Here is a 16,444-nt window from a genome sequence, read left to right as displayed (position 1 = left end):
GTATATACATATACACATACACATATATATATATACATATACATGTGTATACATATATGTATATATATGTGTGTGTATATATATATATATATATATATATATATATATATACATACACATGTACGTATATATATTGATAAATATGTCCATTCATTTCAATTGGGGAAAAATGAGATCAAATTGTGGAATTGGCAAGGATTAACCGTATAAAGCAGAAAGATGAGTCGCCACCTGGAAAGGGAGCGACAGGTGCGACCACAGATGGGCAGCCATGATTGGCACCGACTCTGATGATATTTTCTTCTCGTCGCCACGTGAACTCTGCGGCCCGGCGAGGCGAGACTGCCCCGTCCCATGTTTACGGCCAGTCGGCTTTGTTGTTTCTGGTGTCGTTCAGTGGACGCCCTTCTCCAGATGATGAGGGCATCAGGCAGGAATGCGCTGGTGACCATTCATTGAAAACATGTGAGCCTTGTAAAAGTCCTTTAAAGTGAATGTGGCGTGTCTTGGAATGAAAAGGTCAAAAGGGGAAAAATGCTGCAAAACATCGACGAGCCACTGCAATTTTGGAGAAGTAAATCAAACCGGAGGGGATTTGGAACTCAAAAACTTGGAACTTTTTGCAATTGAGTCAATTTCATTTATTTATTATTTTTTCCATGAATTGGCTTGTAAAAAAGGGATGTTTAATTCTTACCCAATTCTGAAAAAAGAACGGGACCTGATAACATAAAGGGCTTCTGTGTAAATATTACATTCATTTTCCATACCGCTTAACCTCACATGGGTCACAGGGGTGCTGGAGCCTATCCCAGCCCGCTGTGGGCATCCTGAATCGGTGCCCAGCCAATCGCAGGGCACAAGAACAACCATTCACTCATACCAAAGGCCAATTTAGCTTACAAAAAGCCTAGCATGCGTGTTTAGAGCACGTGGAGGGAAACTAGAGTACCTGGAGGAAACCCACGCTAGCCCGGGGAGAACATGCAAATTCCACACAGGAAGGTCTTAACGACCCGGGGATTGAAAACCGGGTGTGCTAACCACTCCCCAGTATGTTGCTGTAATTATTCTCTTCCCCCCCCCCCCCCCCTTTGTACACCCGCGTTTTACGTGGCCCTTCATTTAAACCCAACTTGGTCTCGAATGTCTGTAATGTTCTCAGTCTCCTCGAAGGAGATAGCTAAAGCGCTACGTCAGCTAGCGCGCACATCTGCTCATGGCTAAACCCCGAGATAAGACGACTCTCAAGACGCCCGAAGAGCTTTTAGCGGATCGCCGAGCTCGTAAAGTGCCCGTCTTTTAAAAGCCCGACGCCTTACCTCCACCGTCGGAATGCGACCGGAGGCGGAGCCTCTGAACGACGCCTCGTCGCGGAGCCCAAAAAGCAGCCCCCCCCCCCCCAAAAAAAAAAACGAGAACCGCTCGAACTTTAATGCGACGCGAGATTTACGAGCCGCGAGCTCTCCGGCCGGCAACTTTGGGGATCGGTTGCCGGGGCGACCCGCCGATAAGTCGGGGCTTTGCTGATAACCTTAATGGCTTCGGGCTGCCGGCCTGAAGTTTCTTAACTTTTACTTGGACTCCATGTTGTTGTTAGTCCGCCTGCCCTCAGGCCGAGCTTTGAAATGAAACTGCTGGGAATCATCGACTCCGATAAGTAGCGGACTAAATAGCGCAATCACGGGTGGAAACAATTCATCGAGTACTCGCTAATCACTAGATAGAAGATTAAGTCATTGATGTGATTAATCAAATAGTCCCTTGTCGCCAGAGATGGATTTTTAAAGTGATTCGACAGCAGAAAGCTAATCTGTTGTGCAAGGGCCAATCGATTCATTGTTTCAGCCATTTAAGACACTTGATAATTCACTTGATCAAATGCTCTTTTTTTGATAATTCACTTCATCAAATGCTCTTTTTTTGTTGATAATTCACTTCATCAAATGCTCTTTTTCCTTTTTTTTGATAATTCACTTCATCAAATGTTTTTTTTGATAATTAACTTGATCAAATGCTTTTTTCTTAATAATTTAACTTCATCAAATGCTGTTTTTTTTGATAATTCACTTCATCAAATGCTCTTTATTTTCCTTTTTTCTAATTCACTTCATCAAATGCTCTTTTTTCCTTTTTTGAGACAATTCACTTCATCAAATGATCATCTTTTTCCTTTTTTTGGATAATTCACTTCATCAAATGCTCTTTTTTTCCTTTTTTTGATAATTCACTTTATCAATTGTTCTTTTTTTTTCTTTCTTTTTTAAAAATAATTCACTTCATCAAATGCTCTTTTATTTTTTTAAAAATAATTAACTTCATCAAATGCTCTTTTATTTTTTTAAAAATAATTCACTTCATCAAATGCGATTTTTTTGTTGATAATTCACTTCATCCAATGCTCTTTTTTTTTAAAAAATAATTCACTTGATCAAATGCTCTTTTTTCCTGTTTTTTTTTAAACCACATAACTTTGTAATTGTTCCTGAGATAATCTTTTAGTCATCCTTATAGTAGTAGTTTTGATTTTGATGTAGTGAACTATAGAGTTTTAAAAGATGGCTGAAACAATTAATCGAATGCTCATTATCTAATGTATGGGGATATTCTTGTAGTGGACTATGTTATGGATTGAATTAATTAAATGCTAACGTTTAAATTGTCCATTCCAAAGTGGATTCAATGGGAAGTGCGGTCAGTTCATAGACTTGATCACTGGTTACAAAAACAAAAATAAAAAATCAAATACATATTTTCTCAATGGAGACTTTTTTAAATTTCCAGTGAAATTTAATGTTGAAACGATTAATCGAGTGCCCGTTATTTCTTTGTTTTATAATGTGAACTATAACTGATTCGATGGCGGAATAGATTAATCAAATGCACCTTATCTACTATATGAGTATCATTTTTTTAAAGCTGGTAAAATAGTAATGCTACTTACTAACAGTCATATTTAAATAGTCCTTATTAATTATTCACTACTGTGAAGATATTTGCAAAGTGAATAATGGACTTGAATAGAAGTGAATTATAGAAGTGACTGTTGTTTATTTATGAGATAAAACAATCGAAAAGTCCTTCATCAGATTGGAATTTTTTATTTTAATGATTATTGCGCAACATCTATTTCACTCATCAGTCATTTTGGAATATTAGTCAGGCGCCGTTAATGACATCATTGCTGTCACATCATTACAAGATGTTGGATCAACATCAGCTGGCCGACGCGTCTGCGATAAACAAATAAATCAATTGTGACGGTGCCCCCTTTTGAGACGACTTTATTTGACGGATGAACGAATAGAACGAAGGAATCTTAAAGAAAACCATCAGACGTCCGTCGTCGTCGACGGCGCCTACGCTGTAAATATTTCCCGGGAGACCTTCAGAATGAAGATTTAGTCTCCTCCGGGAACCGCGACGTGGAGAACGCCACTTGCCATAACGTGTACGTTTAGCCATGAAAGAGTGAGAAAGTCTGGAGTGCGTGAAGCGAACATAATGAAATTTGTCCGGGCGCGCCACCAATTTCCCTTCGGGGAAGAGTAAAAAGCAATCTCGCTCGCTCACCTTAAACTTGTGCACACGGCCGATTGGAAGCTTTGCATGCGCTGCCGAATGCCGACAGGTGCTAAAAAGTGCTGCGCTACGTTCGGAGCCGGTTAGCATGCGGGCTAGCCGCCGTAGTTAACAAAGACGTGGGAACCAAAACGACAAATGTAATGGGAAAAAATATTGTAGTGGGATTCAAGTAGGAAAATCCATAGTTGTTTTTCTCTGGTTCAGGTTAAAATGTTTTTTTGTTGGGTTCCTTTTGCACGTTGCGATTTTGGATGAAGAAAAAAAAGTACCCGGAGAAAAGCCACGCAAGCAAGGGGAGAACATACAAAGTTCATACAGGAACGGTGGGACGATCAATCCCGGTTTGAAAGTAGAATTTGGTATTCCATTTCGTCACATGATAAACACGACGAGTATACTCGTTTTCCGCTGAGTCATAAACTTCAGTTACATCATCGGTTTTTAAAAACGCTGATCCACAATGCATAAATTACAAATTAATAAATTGCATAATTACAGAAATTATTACTTTTTGGTTGCTGTTTCAATAGTTATGCCTTACGACTGCGGATCCATCTAGGGCAGTGTTTCCCAACCATTGTGAATATGAATATAAAAAGATTAAAATGGAACTATGACACAGTTAAAATCAAAACATGATGAATGTTAAATTTTAGATTATAATATTACAGGATTCAAATTGTGAAACTGTCATTTAATTGCTTATTTTTCTTGTTTGGCTTCTAGGGCATCGACTTTTGGGGACGTAAAGTCTGTTTGAGCACGTATTTTTTAGGGCGTAATATTAGGCGATTGAAGTTATATTTAGAGAAAAGTCATGAAATCGTGCAATTAAAAACATGACTTATATATGCATCACTCGAACCGGATTTTGTTCAAGGTCTGCAAACATCAACTTTTGGTGACATTAGGTCAGTGTGAAAAATTACATTTTGGAATCATTTTGGAGGTTTATGTGATTCCTGCTGATAAATCTTTGATGATAATGATTATTGTTAATATAGGCGACATCATTTTAAATGAAAATATTTTCAGATGCTGTTTTTTTTATGCAAAAAGTGTGCTGCAGCTCAAAAAAGGTTGGGAAACACTGATTTGGAGTGTTGTGGGCCAGCTGGGAGACTCCAGCACCTCCCGCGACCCTAGTAAGGATAAAGCGGTTCAGAAAATGAATGAATTGCACAATTATATAAATTATTATTTTTTGGAACCGTTCCGATAGTTACGCCTCAGGACTGGCGACCCATCGAGGCTGTCATGGGCCTTTCGCAAGTCAGCTGAGATAGGCTCCAGCACCCTGACAAGGATAAGCGGTGTTGAAAAAGAAGGAAATCAATTTGAATAGTGATGGATACGTGTGAATTTTGAGAGATTGTATCATTGAATTAGTCTGTAAGTTGGACTTGAAGCACATTAGTGAAGAATTTATACCGTCCAAATCGGCCCACTGGGAGTTAATGAACTCCATGAATTTTTGCCACCGGTCATTTGGTTCTGAAGGTGGGAGTGGCGGCGAGGGTCCCCCGCTCCGCTCCGCCGTAAATCATCCCTAAAAGCCGCTCGGTAGTTAAAAGAGCCGGCGTGCGGCGACTCGCCTCCCCCAAAAAATGGAGCTAGTTACTTAGCGACGGGAGGCTAATGCGCGGGCCGTGCTGGAGGGCTGGGGCTAACATTTGCAAACCGCACTCGCTTAAAAAGACATTCAAATAAACAGATGGTTGGATCTTGGGTAAGGAATTAAAAGCCAAGTTCGGCGCTCCAAATGCCATTTTCTAGCCGGCGTTAGCAATTTGGGAAAGTGTTATAATTGCAAATTCACTTGTTGGTTTTTTTTGCAGCCGGACTTTAAATTGTTTCTATTGATTTGAATGCACGGGTATTAAAAAAGCAATGAGGTATTGTGGTTACGCGGGGACTCCATTGAAAGTAGCTGATCGCCATCTATTATGTGTACTTTTGGCATGGCGGCTTCGCCACGATCAATAACGGATTAAAATCTTGGCTGGGCGGCGCATTGGAGTCCTTTCGCACAGATCACATTTGTTTTGGTTGTTATTTTTGACTTTACCGCCCGCGTTGGTCAAAGTAGAGCGAGAATGTCCAATCGAGACTTTTGACGATGGACAATGATTTGATAGAGAAGTGATGGCTCATTATATTTGCAATTAGTTGGCTCATGACATGATATATAAATCACAGTAGCATCGGATCAATTTAGGGTCAATTTTTTTCAGGGAAAAACAGATATTTGAACATGTATCTCATTTTGATTCTTTTTGATTTTATTTTTATTGTTATATTTGATCATTATGTTCAAATATCTGGTTTTCCCGGGGAAAAAAAATGATATTTATAGTTATTATATATATTAAATATTATATTATAGTTGTCAGCTTTCATCGAGGACTACAGAAATCAGATTTATATTATGCTATGAATTGAATTGAATGCTTTTATTGTTATTATACAAGTACAAGGTTACCTTATATTAACTTTTTTAATCTGTTATGATTATATTAGATACAATATTTACATTTTTGTTTTTTAAAATGAAAAAAATGAATTTTAAAAATAATAATAATAATAAAGAAAATTAAAATAAAATTAAAAAAAACAAGAGAAAATTAATTTTTTGGTGCTAATCAATTTAAAACATCCATATTTTAAAGCAAAAAATGTAAGTATATTTACACTCCCTAAATTCAAATGGACTGGCCGTCTACTACCTCCAAACGACTTTAAAATCCCAACAGAAAGCGGAAAAACACCGCGTGATTGGACGCCTATGGCATCCACTGACTTAAATATCGCTCAACCAATCACGTTGAAGAACCGACTTCCAATCCACGACCGCTTTCGTCTAATGACCACGCTAACAAACGCCCGTCCGTTAGCCGTCACTCTCCCGCCTCAATCGGATTGGACGTAAATTCACGGCAGAAGGAGGATTGGACGCCACGTGAAATCTAATGGCGGTCACTGGCGGCCAAGACGTTAACATTCCTCCTTTGGCACATTCAAGGACACGCATTTTCTTTCCGTCCCTCTCATTACAGCGTTTGATATTCATGATGGAATATTACAGCAAGATAAATGGTTTAATCTGGCGTTGTATCGAACGCCGTCGCCGTGTGGCCACCGTCTCGCCATCCTATGATAGATTACAACTGACCCCAAAAGGGAATTTTGAAGAAAAGACGATCGAAGCCCATCCAGCGGACAGATGAGGATTTATACGCCCTGAAACGCGCCACCGTTTTTCTTTTAACTTTCAAAAGATTTACTGGGCACGTTTTGGAAAAACCAATTGTCAAATTTTTAAGTCGGGGTTCAAGCCGAGGTAAGGCTTTTAAACGAGGGTGGCTTAGGATTTCAAGCAGAGGAAAGGTCAAAGGTTACAGCAGGGTTGGGCCACCCCGACATACTCCAAAAGCCTTTGAAGTGTCGTCTACAACAGATGGAAAAAATAACGCTTTTTTACATCCAAAGTGAGGATGACACTCGGCTCCATATATTATTTTTTTATATGTATCCTGTAAAAAAATGCATTAAGGAAAGCTTGCAATTTCTGAATGGCATAGAAAATATTTAGAGCTCTAAAAAAATATCACTGCTGGCCCCCGGATTGGTCGTCTATTACCGTCAATGGAAGCCGATGAGTTAATATAATGTAACAATGTCATAAATAATGTATTATAAAAGATGTCCTTTTTAGGTGGTATTGAAAATGCATGAATGTTTTCATATACAGTGGTACCTCGACATACGAGTGCCCCGACATACGAGAAATTTGAGATACGAGTAAAATTTTGAGCAAATGTTTCTATTGAGATACAAGACAAATTTTGATATACGAGCCTACAGTGGACGCGAGAGGCTGATCATAAGAACATCATGGCCACCGTCTTTCTGGTCGCAACTCCTTCGTGTAATGTCTCGACGAGCACTGGGCGGAGCGTTGCATTTTTTTCAGTGTTTTTTTTCCCGTTAGTCAGTGCGAATGGCGGAGCTTGTTCGCTAATACGAGAGGAGTATATACTACTTCTCGTTGGCAAGTGGTCGTATGTTATCCTATCCATTTGTATGCATCATTTTGGGAATATTTTGAAGGGAAGACGAAAGCAAACAACCCTCAATAGGTTGCATCTGAAAGTTAGGGTGGAAGCGGGGCAAATAAAGTCAACCCGGCAGAAGAAAGGTATCAAAATTTAAACCTTAAAAAATATTTAAAAAAAACCAACCCTGAATCCACCCAATCTTGGATACTAGGATGGTCAATGGATAAAACTACCAATTTGCACACCGCTTAAGTGATGCGCTCCTATCTTGACAAAGTGAATATGAGTTGGCCAGCGTCCTCGCAGGTTATTTGTCAATAAACAATAGTAAATTTTCTTGAATTTTAAAATAACTTTCTTGCATTTTAGTTAAAAAAAGTCTTCATTTTGACGTCTTTTCCTCAAAAGTAGCAACCTTAAAAAAAATAGAAGCTGCCAATATTTTATTCTCAAAATAGATTGAACTAGTCAATGGCAGTGAATCGCTATAGTAAATATGACATTTTTTTCATATTTACTGATTTTCATTTTTAAAAAAGAGGAAACCACTAATTTATTTTAATTATTTACATTTTGCAATCCAGATTTTCTTTAGGTCTGCTACATTTAATACATTTGCTCAGAAACTGCCATTCAATATTTTGTTGTCTTAAAGAGCTTTTACAACGTCTTAAATTTCACCAGATTTTTAACTTAGATTAAAACTTATTTTTGAGTGTGTCTGCATCGTAATCCAAGTTCATTTAAATTTGTTATGTTATGTTACAAGCGCGTTGCCGTGCAAAAAGTCTCCCCTCCACGAAATCCGTCTAATTTTAATAATATTAAACACATTTTAGTAGTATTAAACCACTAGTTATTTGTTACTTTGTTAATAGATGGCGAATTAGAACAAAAAAAATGTTTTTCCAATCCAATATCCTGTTTTTGGTGAGAAAAAAACGGATCGGACATCTTCCCCATCCGTCAATGGAAATGCCTACGTTAACACGCGGTCAATACGCCTTTTAATAATTGTATTTTTGACAGAAAGTCGGTTAAGCTAACTCGCCCTCCCTGTCAAAAAGGATCAGACGTCTATCCTCGCCAATTGCGGCCACTGAGTTAACCTCTCCTTTGATTGGCTAATCCTTCGTCACGCTGACATCGAAGTCGGACGGACCATTATTTCATCAGCCGTGACGCCAAGCGTCCTTTCTTAATAGAAATGAGCACGGATTGATACTTTGAAACATATTATGATTATACGTTGAATGGAGTCCAGATGGCAACGCTCGGCAAGTCGGGATCGACTCCAAGAAATGGTTTGGACAGCACATTACTTTCAATCGCGTACTTTTGGGCATGATAACACGCACACTTGCGCTCAAACGTCATCTCACACACTATAAATCAACAGACGGCATATCCAGTCCAAGTCAATAAATCAACAATTATTTGGCTCGTCTATTAATCAGATAATTTTTAAGGGTGAGTTGATGCATCGCCAAACTACTGCCAGTAGGTGAAAAGCGAATAATGTTTATGTTTTAAGATTAGAGCTTTAGAATGACTCAAGAAAGAATGAAAAGTATTTTTAGACATCAAATTTGCAGGTTAATTAGGTTTTATGAAAGAGATGAGTTGGTCAAATTGTGTGGTGCAGAGGTCAAAGGTTGTAGAGGTCAGAAATGTGTCAATAACGAATGTCGGTCGGTATACAGTGGTACCTTGAGATACGAGCTTAATGCGTTCCGGGACTGAGCTCGTATGTCGATTTACTCGTATCTCAAATGAACGTTTCCCATAGAAATGAACTAAAAACAAATTAATTTGTTGCAACCATCTGAAAAAACACAAAAAAAAAACAGAATATTGGATTGGAGGGTTGTTTGCTTTTGTCTTCCCTTCAAAACATTCTGAAAATGATGACACAAATGTCCTCACAATAGGACAACGCACGACCATTTACCAACGAGAAGTAGTATACTCCTCTTGTATTAGCGATCAATCTCCGCCATTCTGCACTGACTAACAGGGAAAAAAACACTGAAAAAATGCAACGCTCCGCCCAGTGCTCGTAAAGACATTACACAAGGGAGTGCCCGAGATGTTCTTATGAGCATTTTAAATAAAAACAAAACAAAATTCCCCCAGAAAAATATCCACCATGTAGTGAAGCCACGAAAGTTGAAGCTGCGATATTCGAGCGATTGCTGAATTAAACAAAAGTGATCCAAAAAAAATCTGTTCCAGAGGTCAAAGGCCGCGGAGCTCAGAAATACGTTTGTGACAAGATAACTTAAGAACGAACTAAGATTTTTATTGTCAAAACTGCTTATGGTGTCAAAAGTCAGAGGAGGCAGAAAGTATGAAGAAGAAAATACTTAACATTGACAGGCTCAAAAAAGAATCGTCATCAATGATACTGAAAGTTTCTTTCATATTCGATTAGATTTTTCAATTTTATAACACTAATTTTCAGTAGGGCGATGGGATTCTTTTCATTTTTGGTGGCTGACTTTTATTCATCACTAGCATATCCGCAGTAAATGTCACTTCATCGATGGGAAAAGATCGCCGCTTGTTTTTGTCCTTTTTTTGACGTGTATTTTCATGTCAAAATCAGGTGACGTTTTCCCGTCATCGCCGCCGAATAGCGGCTTGACGACGGCTCGTCACGTGACGTGCGGCAAACGAGCTCGGCGTCGTCGTTGACCGAAGAAAAAATGTTTTTGAATGTCACATCACGGCAAAAATGTGAGTCAGAGAAAGATAAAAATGCACTTTCATCTGCGTTACACTAATTGCTATTATCCTATGTGTTGGCATTAATTGCTAGCATTAAGCTCTTGAACTTTGATTGGACATTTTGCTGTTCTAAAATTCATATTCACGCCATCATAACTCAAGGGCTTTGCATCTAATGCGTTGTATCGTAATTGGAGCCAATCAGTAAATGTATTTAATGCAACGGAATTAGAGGATATTTTGCAATAACTCAAGTATTTGTCATGTATTATAAAACGGTGCAGTATTATATTGAAAGTGTTGATTTGAACTGACGTGGATGGCATGACGTCTTTTTTTGTGAGCAAATTGTGTAATTCCTTCATTCTTGAGGCCCGACTCATCCGAATGATTGACAGCTCCGAGTGGCGTCCTGTCACGCAGGAAGCCACGACGCAGGCGCCGAAAAGAAGAGAGCGTTATGGGATGTTGTCGGAAGTGCGTGGGCGTTCTCCGTTTCAGCGGCTGACGGGAAGCTCGAGGGTAGACGGCACCTTCGAGTCTTGCGGTGGGTGGGTGGATGACGCTGGGGCAAAACAACCGAGGTCCCTGAATGCAACGCGTGGTTCCGCTTTTAAAATCCAACTTTCGCGGCTTTTCCCACACGATTTAAATGAGTCAGATATAATTAAAAAATAAACGATCAAGACTCACGCAGATCTGTCACGATTGAAATTATATATAAAATATAAATACAGTTGCACATCTACTTACGAAATTAATTGGTTCCAAGACTTTTCGTAACTTGAAAATTTCGTAAGTAGAGGTGTACTTTATATGTAAGTTCTCTCATTCGTTACACCATCCTCACACAACTACCAACTAGAGCAAGGGTGTCAGACTCGGGTTGGTTCGCGGGCCGCTTTAACGTCGACTTGATTTCACGTGGACCGGACCATTTTAGATATAATATTTAGATTTTTTTAAATAAATGGATTAACAGAACTGGATTAAAAGCCCTGAATCTTCAGTTTTTTTTATAGATCTAAAACAATGTTTATTTTAGCTTTTTTTAAATATTTTTTTAGATTTTACAAAATGATTTTTGAATTAAAAACACAGAAAAAATGATTTAAAAATTACAATTATTGATTTAAAAGGGGGAAAATCAGAAAATTTAATATACATCTATACTCCATTTTAATTTGATCCTAAAACAGAAAGTCAGCACTCATGATTTACCTTCCCGGTCCACACAAAATGATGCGGCGGGCCAGATTTGGCCCCCGGGCCGCCACTTTGACACATATGAACTAGACCCATTAAGTTGGTCAAAGTGTCCCAATTTTGTATGAAAGATGTGAGGAAACACAAAAATGAGAGAAAACTGCCATTGCTTGTGCAGGGCGTCGTCATCTTACCTAGGGATGACAAACTAGACCGCTATGGACACACTTCCTGGTTGTACTGCTCACCTGACCTCCTTTTTGAATTTGTCTACGTGCAGGCAATGTGCAATCCAGAAGCCCATCCTTTCAATTCATACAGTATCTCAGAAATACCGTGTTATGATTTTTCTTCAAATTTTCCCTTCAAACTAACACATTTGTATTCCCTATTGAAACCATGAATATGGAGGTTTAAATTGTGAATCAGGGGAGTCTTATACGAGAGAAATCGTAAAATTCAACGATTTGAAGGCCATTTTAAGGGCGCGGCTTATACGCGGAGCGGAGGCGGTCAATATGCGAGGAAATGCGGTAAAATGTTTGTGAATTTTTGTAGTTAATTTGAAAAAGAAAGGGACTATACAGGTGGTAGCTCGGTCCAATCCATCCAATTGAAATTGAGTAAAGCGCCCCCTGCGGTGCGCTTTTAAAGTCAGGTTTCAAACCAGAAGCAACACGTAGGAAGCGATTAGCAAGATTGACAGCTTGTCAAGTAGTGAAGGATAAAGGACGTCGTCCCCGCTGTCAGTTCTTTCAAAGACTGACTCCGCCCCCCCCAATTGCAGGTCACGCTGCTCTGTCAAGGCCCAGATGTTCCTCGCCGTCTCTTTTCCCAGCACGCCGAACCGACGGTGCGCGACGCCAACTGCGTGTGTCATCGCCCTAGCGGCCCACACGCCCCAAAGCCCCTGTCAAATTTGCAGTTTTTGGGCGAGAGCTGCATTTTGAAAGCCTGTTGCAGATTGTGTACACTTTGTTTGCCATTAAAGGCTATAGACGTCCAATCCCATTCCGGATTTTGAATTGTGATTTGTTCCACAGTTGGACCCGGTGCAGAAGGCCGTCCTCCAACACACGCTGGGGCTCGCGCCCGCCACCGCCGCCATCGCCATCAAGAGGAAGCCCATCCCCTGCACCGTCTGCAGGCTACGCTTCAATTCACAGGTACGGTAGACCTTAGACTCATTGGCGCCACCTGGATTTAAGAAAAAGAACTATAAAATTAGGCGCCCAAAACGAGTTTTTTTGGGTCAACTTTTATAGTGGGTAAAGAGAATTTTCATTTTAAGTCTGATTTTTTTTTTTAATGTGGGAATGGAAACTTGCCCACAAATCATATTTGTAATATTTTCACAAATTGTTGATGAAATAACTAAATCCTAAAGGTAAAAAAAGACCAAAATCAAATGGTCCACATTTCTGATATTGGTATTTAAAGTATTCATTTTAAGTATGAGCCATTTCAAGAGAGTTACATTAAAGTGGACAGTTATTTTTTAAATTATTAACCATTATTCTGTTATTGTTTCCGAAAATATAAGATTCAGATGTTCATAAAAATTAAATGAACTTAAAAAGAATCAAAATAGCAATTAGTTACACACTGAAGTCAATTTTTTTTTTCATATTTTTTCAACTTAACTCAACGTTATAAACGTCCAATTAATTTCTCGCGTTTACTGCCATTGACAGCAGTATACGTCCAAATTATTTTGGCTGGGAGAGGCCAATGGACGGTCGTTGCTTCTTTCAATGGCGGCCAATCGTTAAAAAAGACACGACTTGAAAACTGACATGTAATTTAGCGTAATGCATCAACTCTGAGTCAGTATGTTCGTTAGTGGCATTAAAACGCAAGCCGGCCCGCCACGCCATTAACTATTCATCGTCAAGTGTTTTTATACGCTGACACAACACTTTCACCTCCGCCCCATTTAAAATGTATAGCGGCGAGTCCGACTAATGCGATTCAAATGTTTTATTGATCACAAAACACACACACACACACACCGCCTGGAATGGCATGGAAATATCCTTCAAGAAAACAAAGCTTGCCGTTGTTCTCGCTCGCTTTCGGACTTTGTAAATTGGGATTTTTCGTTACCGCGGCAACAGGAGGGCCGCAATTATCTCCGCGGGGGGGTATCGGAACAAACTTTTAGAGAGTGAATGAGACGTCTTGTGATTACAGATGGTTTTGGTTTGCCTTGCGTCTCACGGGGAGCTCGCGTGTGGCTTGGAAGGCAACGCGCGACGCGTGCCCCGTGTCATTCATCTTGGTATCTGATCATTTCATGACTTTCAAAGTAAAAGCTGGAATTTAGGATGTCCATGTCCATGTGGGCCATTTGTTACCCTTAAAAAGTGTGTGGGTATATATATATATATATATATATATATATATATATATATATATATATATATATATATATATATATGTATATGTCTATATAAATATATATATATATGTATATATATATATGTATATATATGTATGTATATATATATGTATATATATATATATGTATATATATATGTATATATATATGTATGTGTATATATATATGTATATATATATATGTGTATATATATATATATATATATATATATATATATATATATATATATATATATATATATGTATATATATATATATGTGTGTATATATATATATACATGTACGTATATATATACATCTACATATATATATACGTATATGTATATCTGTATATGTATGTATGTATATATATATATATGTATATATGTGTGTATATATATGTATATGTATGTCTATATATATGTATATGTATGTATATATATGTATATATATATGTATATATATATATGTATATATATATATGTATATGTATGTATATATATGTATATGTATGTATATATATGTATATGTATGTATATGTATGTATATATGTGTATGTATATAAATGTGTATGTGTATGTATGTATGTATGTGTGTGTATATACATACGGCGAATGAGTGGTTAGTGCATCGGCCTCACAGTGGGGGACCTGGGTTCAAATCCAGGTAGGTCCACCTGTGTGGAGTTTGCATGTTCTCCTCGGGCCTGCGTGGGTTTTCACCTGGTACTCCAGTTTCCTCCCACATTGCAAAGACATGCATGGTAGGCTGATTGTACACTCTAAATTGCCCCTAGCTATGAGTGTGGGTGTGAATGGTTGTTTGATTTGAAATTGATATTAGGAAACATTTATAATGACATGATTGGCTACCTAGATAAAAACTTGATTTCCCCCCCCCCCCAAACTTTATTCTACTTTGCGTTCCATCACAAATATTGCTTCAAAACAGGTCTCCTCGTTAATAACAGCCAAGATATCTCCTCATTTTTTTGATGTATTCATTTCATATTCAAAGCTTTTCCAGCAAATCCTTCGATAATAACCCGTGTCAAAACGCGCTTGTTTCCGTGCTTATTTTTGAACATGACTCACGCACGAGGCGATGAATTCTTTGCACTCTCTTGTTACAAGCCTAAAACACCCCAAGAAATCTCACGCTTGCCGTAGCATTTACTCGCAACCACCATCCGCAATTTATTAGCCTCCTTTGCTACTTTTGGAAGCAAACCACCCAAACATGAACCAAAATGACAAAAAAATTGGCGCCCGGTGACCAACAAAAAAAAGAGAAATGGCCTAAATCCGCGCCTTCCTAGTCAATCCGTCACCGTTGGGCTCCCCAAAAAACGAGCCAGTGTTGCGAAAGAAGCCGCCCGCCGAATGGAGAAGACGCGTCGGAGAAAGTCAAGCGTCGGCGGGACTAATTAGCCCTAAGCCGCTTGGATGGTCCGCGTTTTCACGTTCCATTTGATCCCGGTCCCCGGCCGGCCGGGCTCATTGTGTTTGTTCTCCTGGCAGAACCAAGCCTTGGCCCACTACAAGGGCACCAAGCACGCCAAGAAGCTAAAAGCCCTGGACGCTCCCAAAGGCAAGATCAAAGGCACGTCGCTCGCCAAGGACACCAACGCCGGCGGCAGGAAAGGTCGGTGGAAAAAGCGCGGGGTGTCCAACTCGCTTTGGTCCGCGGCCCACGTTCGCGCCAACTTGGTCTCAGATGGGACCGGTTATTTTAGGCGTCAATGGCGCTGATTGATGAGCATCCACAATCAGGTTAAGTCAATTGGACCTCCATCATTGGCAATGGCGGCCATTTTTTTGCGTATATCCTTATCATTTTAGGGTACTTTTTTAAAATCATTTCCTATTGGTTTTGAGGGATTCTTCCTGTCGGTTTTGGGCATTTCGAGGTTCCTTATGAACTCAAAGGATGCCATTGAAGGCGCCATTTTGGGGCAAAAGAACGAATAGCAAATGGAGCAAAGTGCCCTTGATCACACAAAAGAAAGAATAGAAGCATTTCATTTTGTGCATACATGTCGCAAAAATAAAAGCATTTAATTCTGTATGTACATGTAAAAAAACAGCTTTTAATGCTGTACGTACAGTAGGAATGAGCTACAAAGTCAGGCAGAAAACCCCGCGGAAATGACTCTACCCTCACGTATGACGTCCCAAAAACTAAAACTACTACACGTGGCTCTCGAGCCGCATACGGCTCCCAGCCAAAATAAATGCTTCTTATCATATTTTGTATATACTGTTGCTCTTTGCCTTGTTTCATGTTTCTCTTATTTTTATTCTCAAAACACTCTCCAATTCATTAAAAAAGCAGATTAAAAACAAATAACATGATAAAATGTAAAATTTAAAAAAAAAATTGGCACATTGGATTTTTTTTATGTAGCTTCTGACGCAAATTTCGTCTCTTGGTGTCTAAGTTGTTTGACACCCTTGGATTTGTATGATTTGAAATGCCTTTTTAGG

The 16,444-nt window shown here is 39.0% G+C and overlaps 1 protein-coding gene across 1 annotated transcript in view; it reads left to right on the top strand.

The window, feature by feature from the left end:
- Positions 1 to 16,444, top strand: part of znf385d (zinc finger protein 385D) — a 47,482-nt gene that overhangs the window by 20,902 nt on the left and 10,136 nt on the right. Inside the window, exons 3-4 of the mRNA XM_077598240.1 lie at positions 12,623 to 12,745; positions 15,479 to 15,602. Coding sequence (XP_077454366.1) covers positions 12,623 to 12,745; positions 15,479 to 15,602 — 247 coding nt within the window. The remainder of the gene's footprint in view (positions 1 to 12,622; positions 12,746 to 15,478; positions 15,603 to 16,444) is intronic.

Source organism: Stigmatopora argus, chromosome 4, assembly GCF_051989625.1.
Source record: "Stigmatopora argus isolate UIUO_Sarg chromosome 4, RoL_Sarg_1.0, whole genome shotgun sequence".
NCBI classification, from domain to species: domain Eukaryota; kingdom Metazoa; phylum Chordata; class Actinopteri; order Syngnathiformes; family Syngnathidae; genus Stigmatopora; species Stigmatopora argus.
This window is presented reverse-complemented; position numbering and strand designations above follow the sequence as displayed.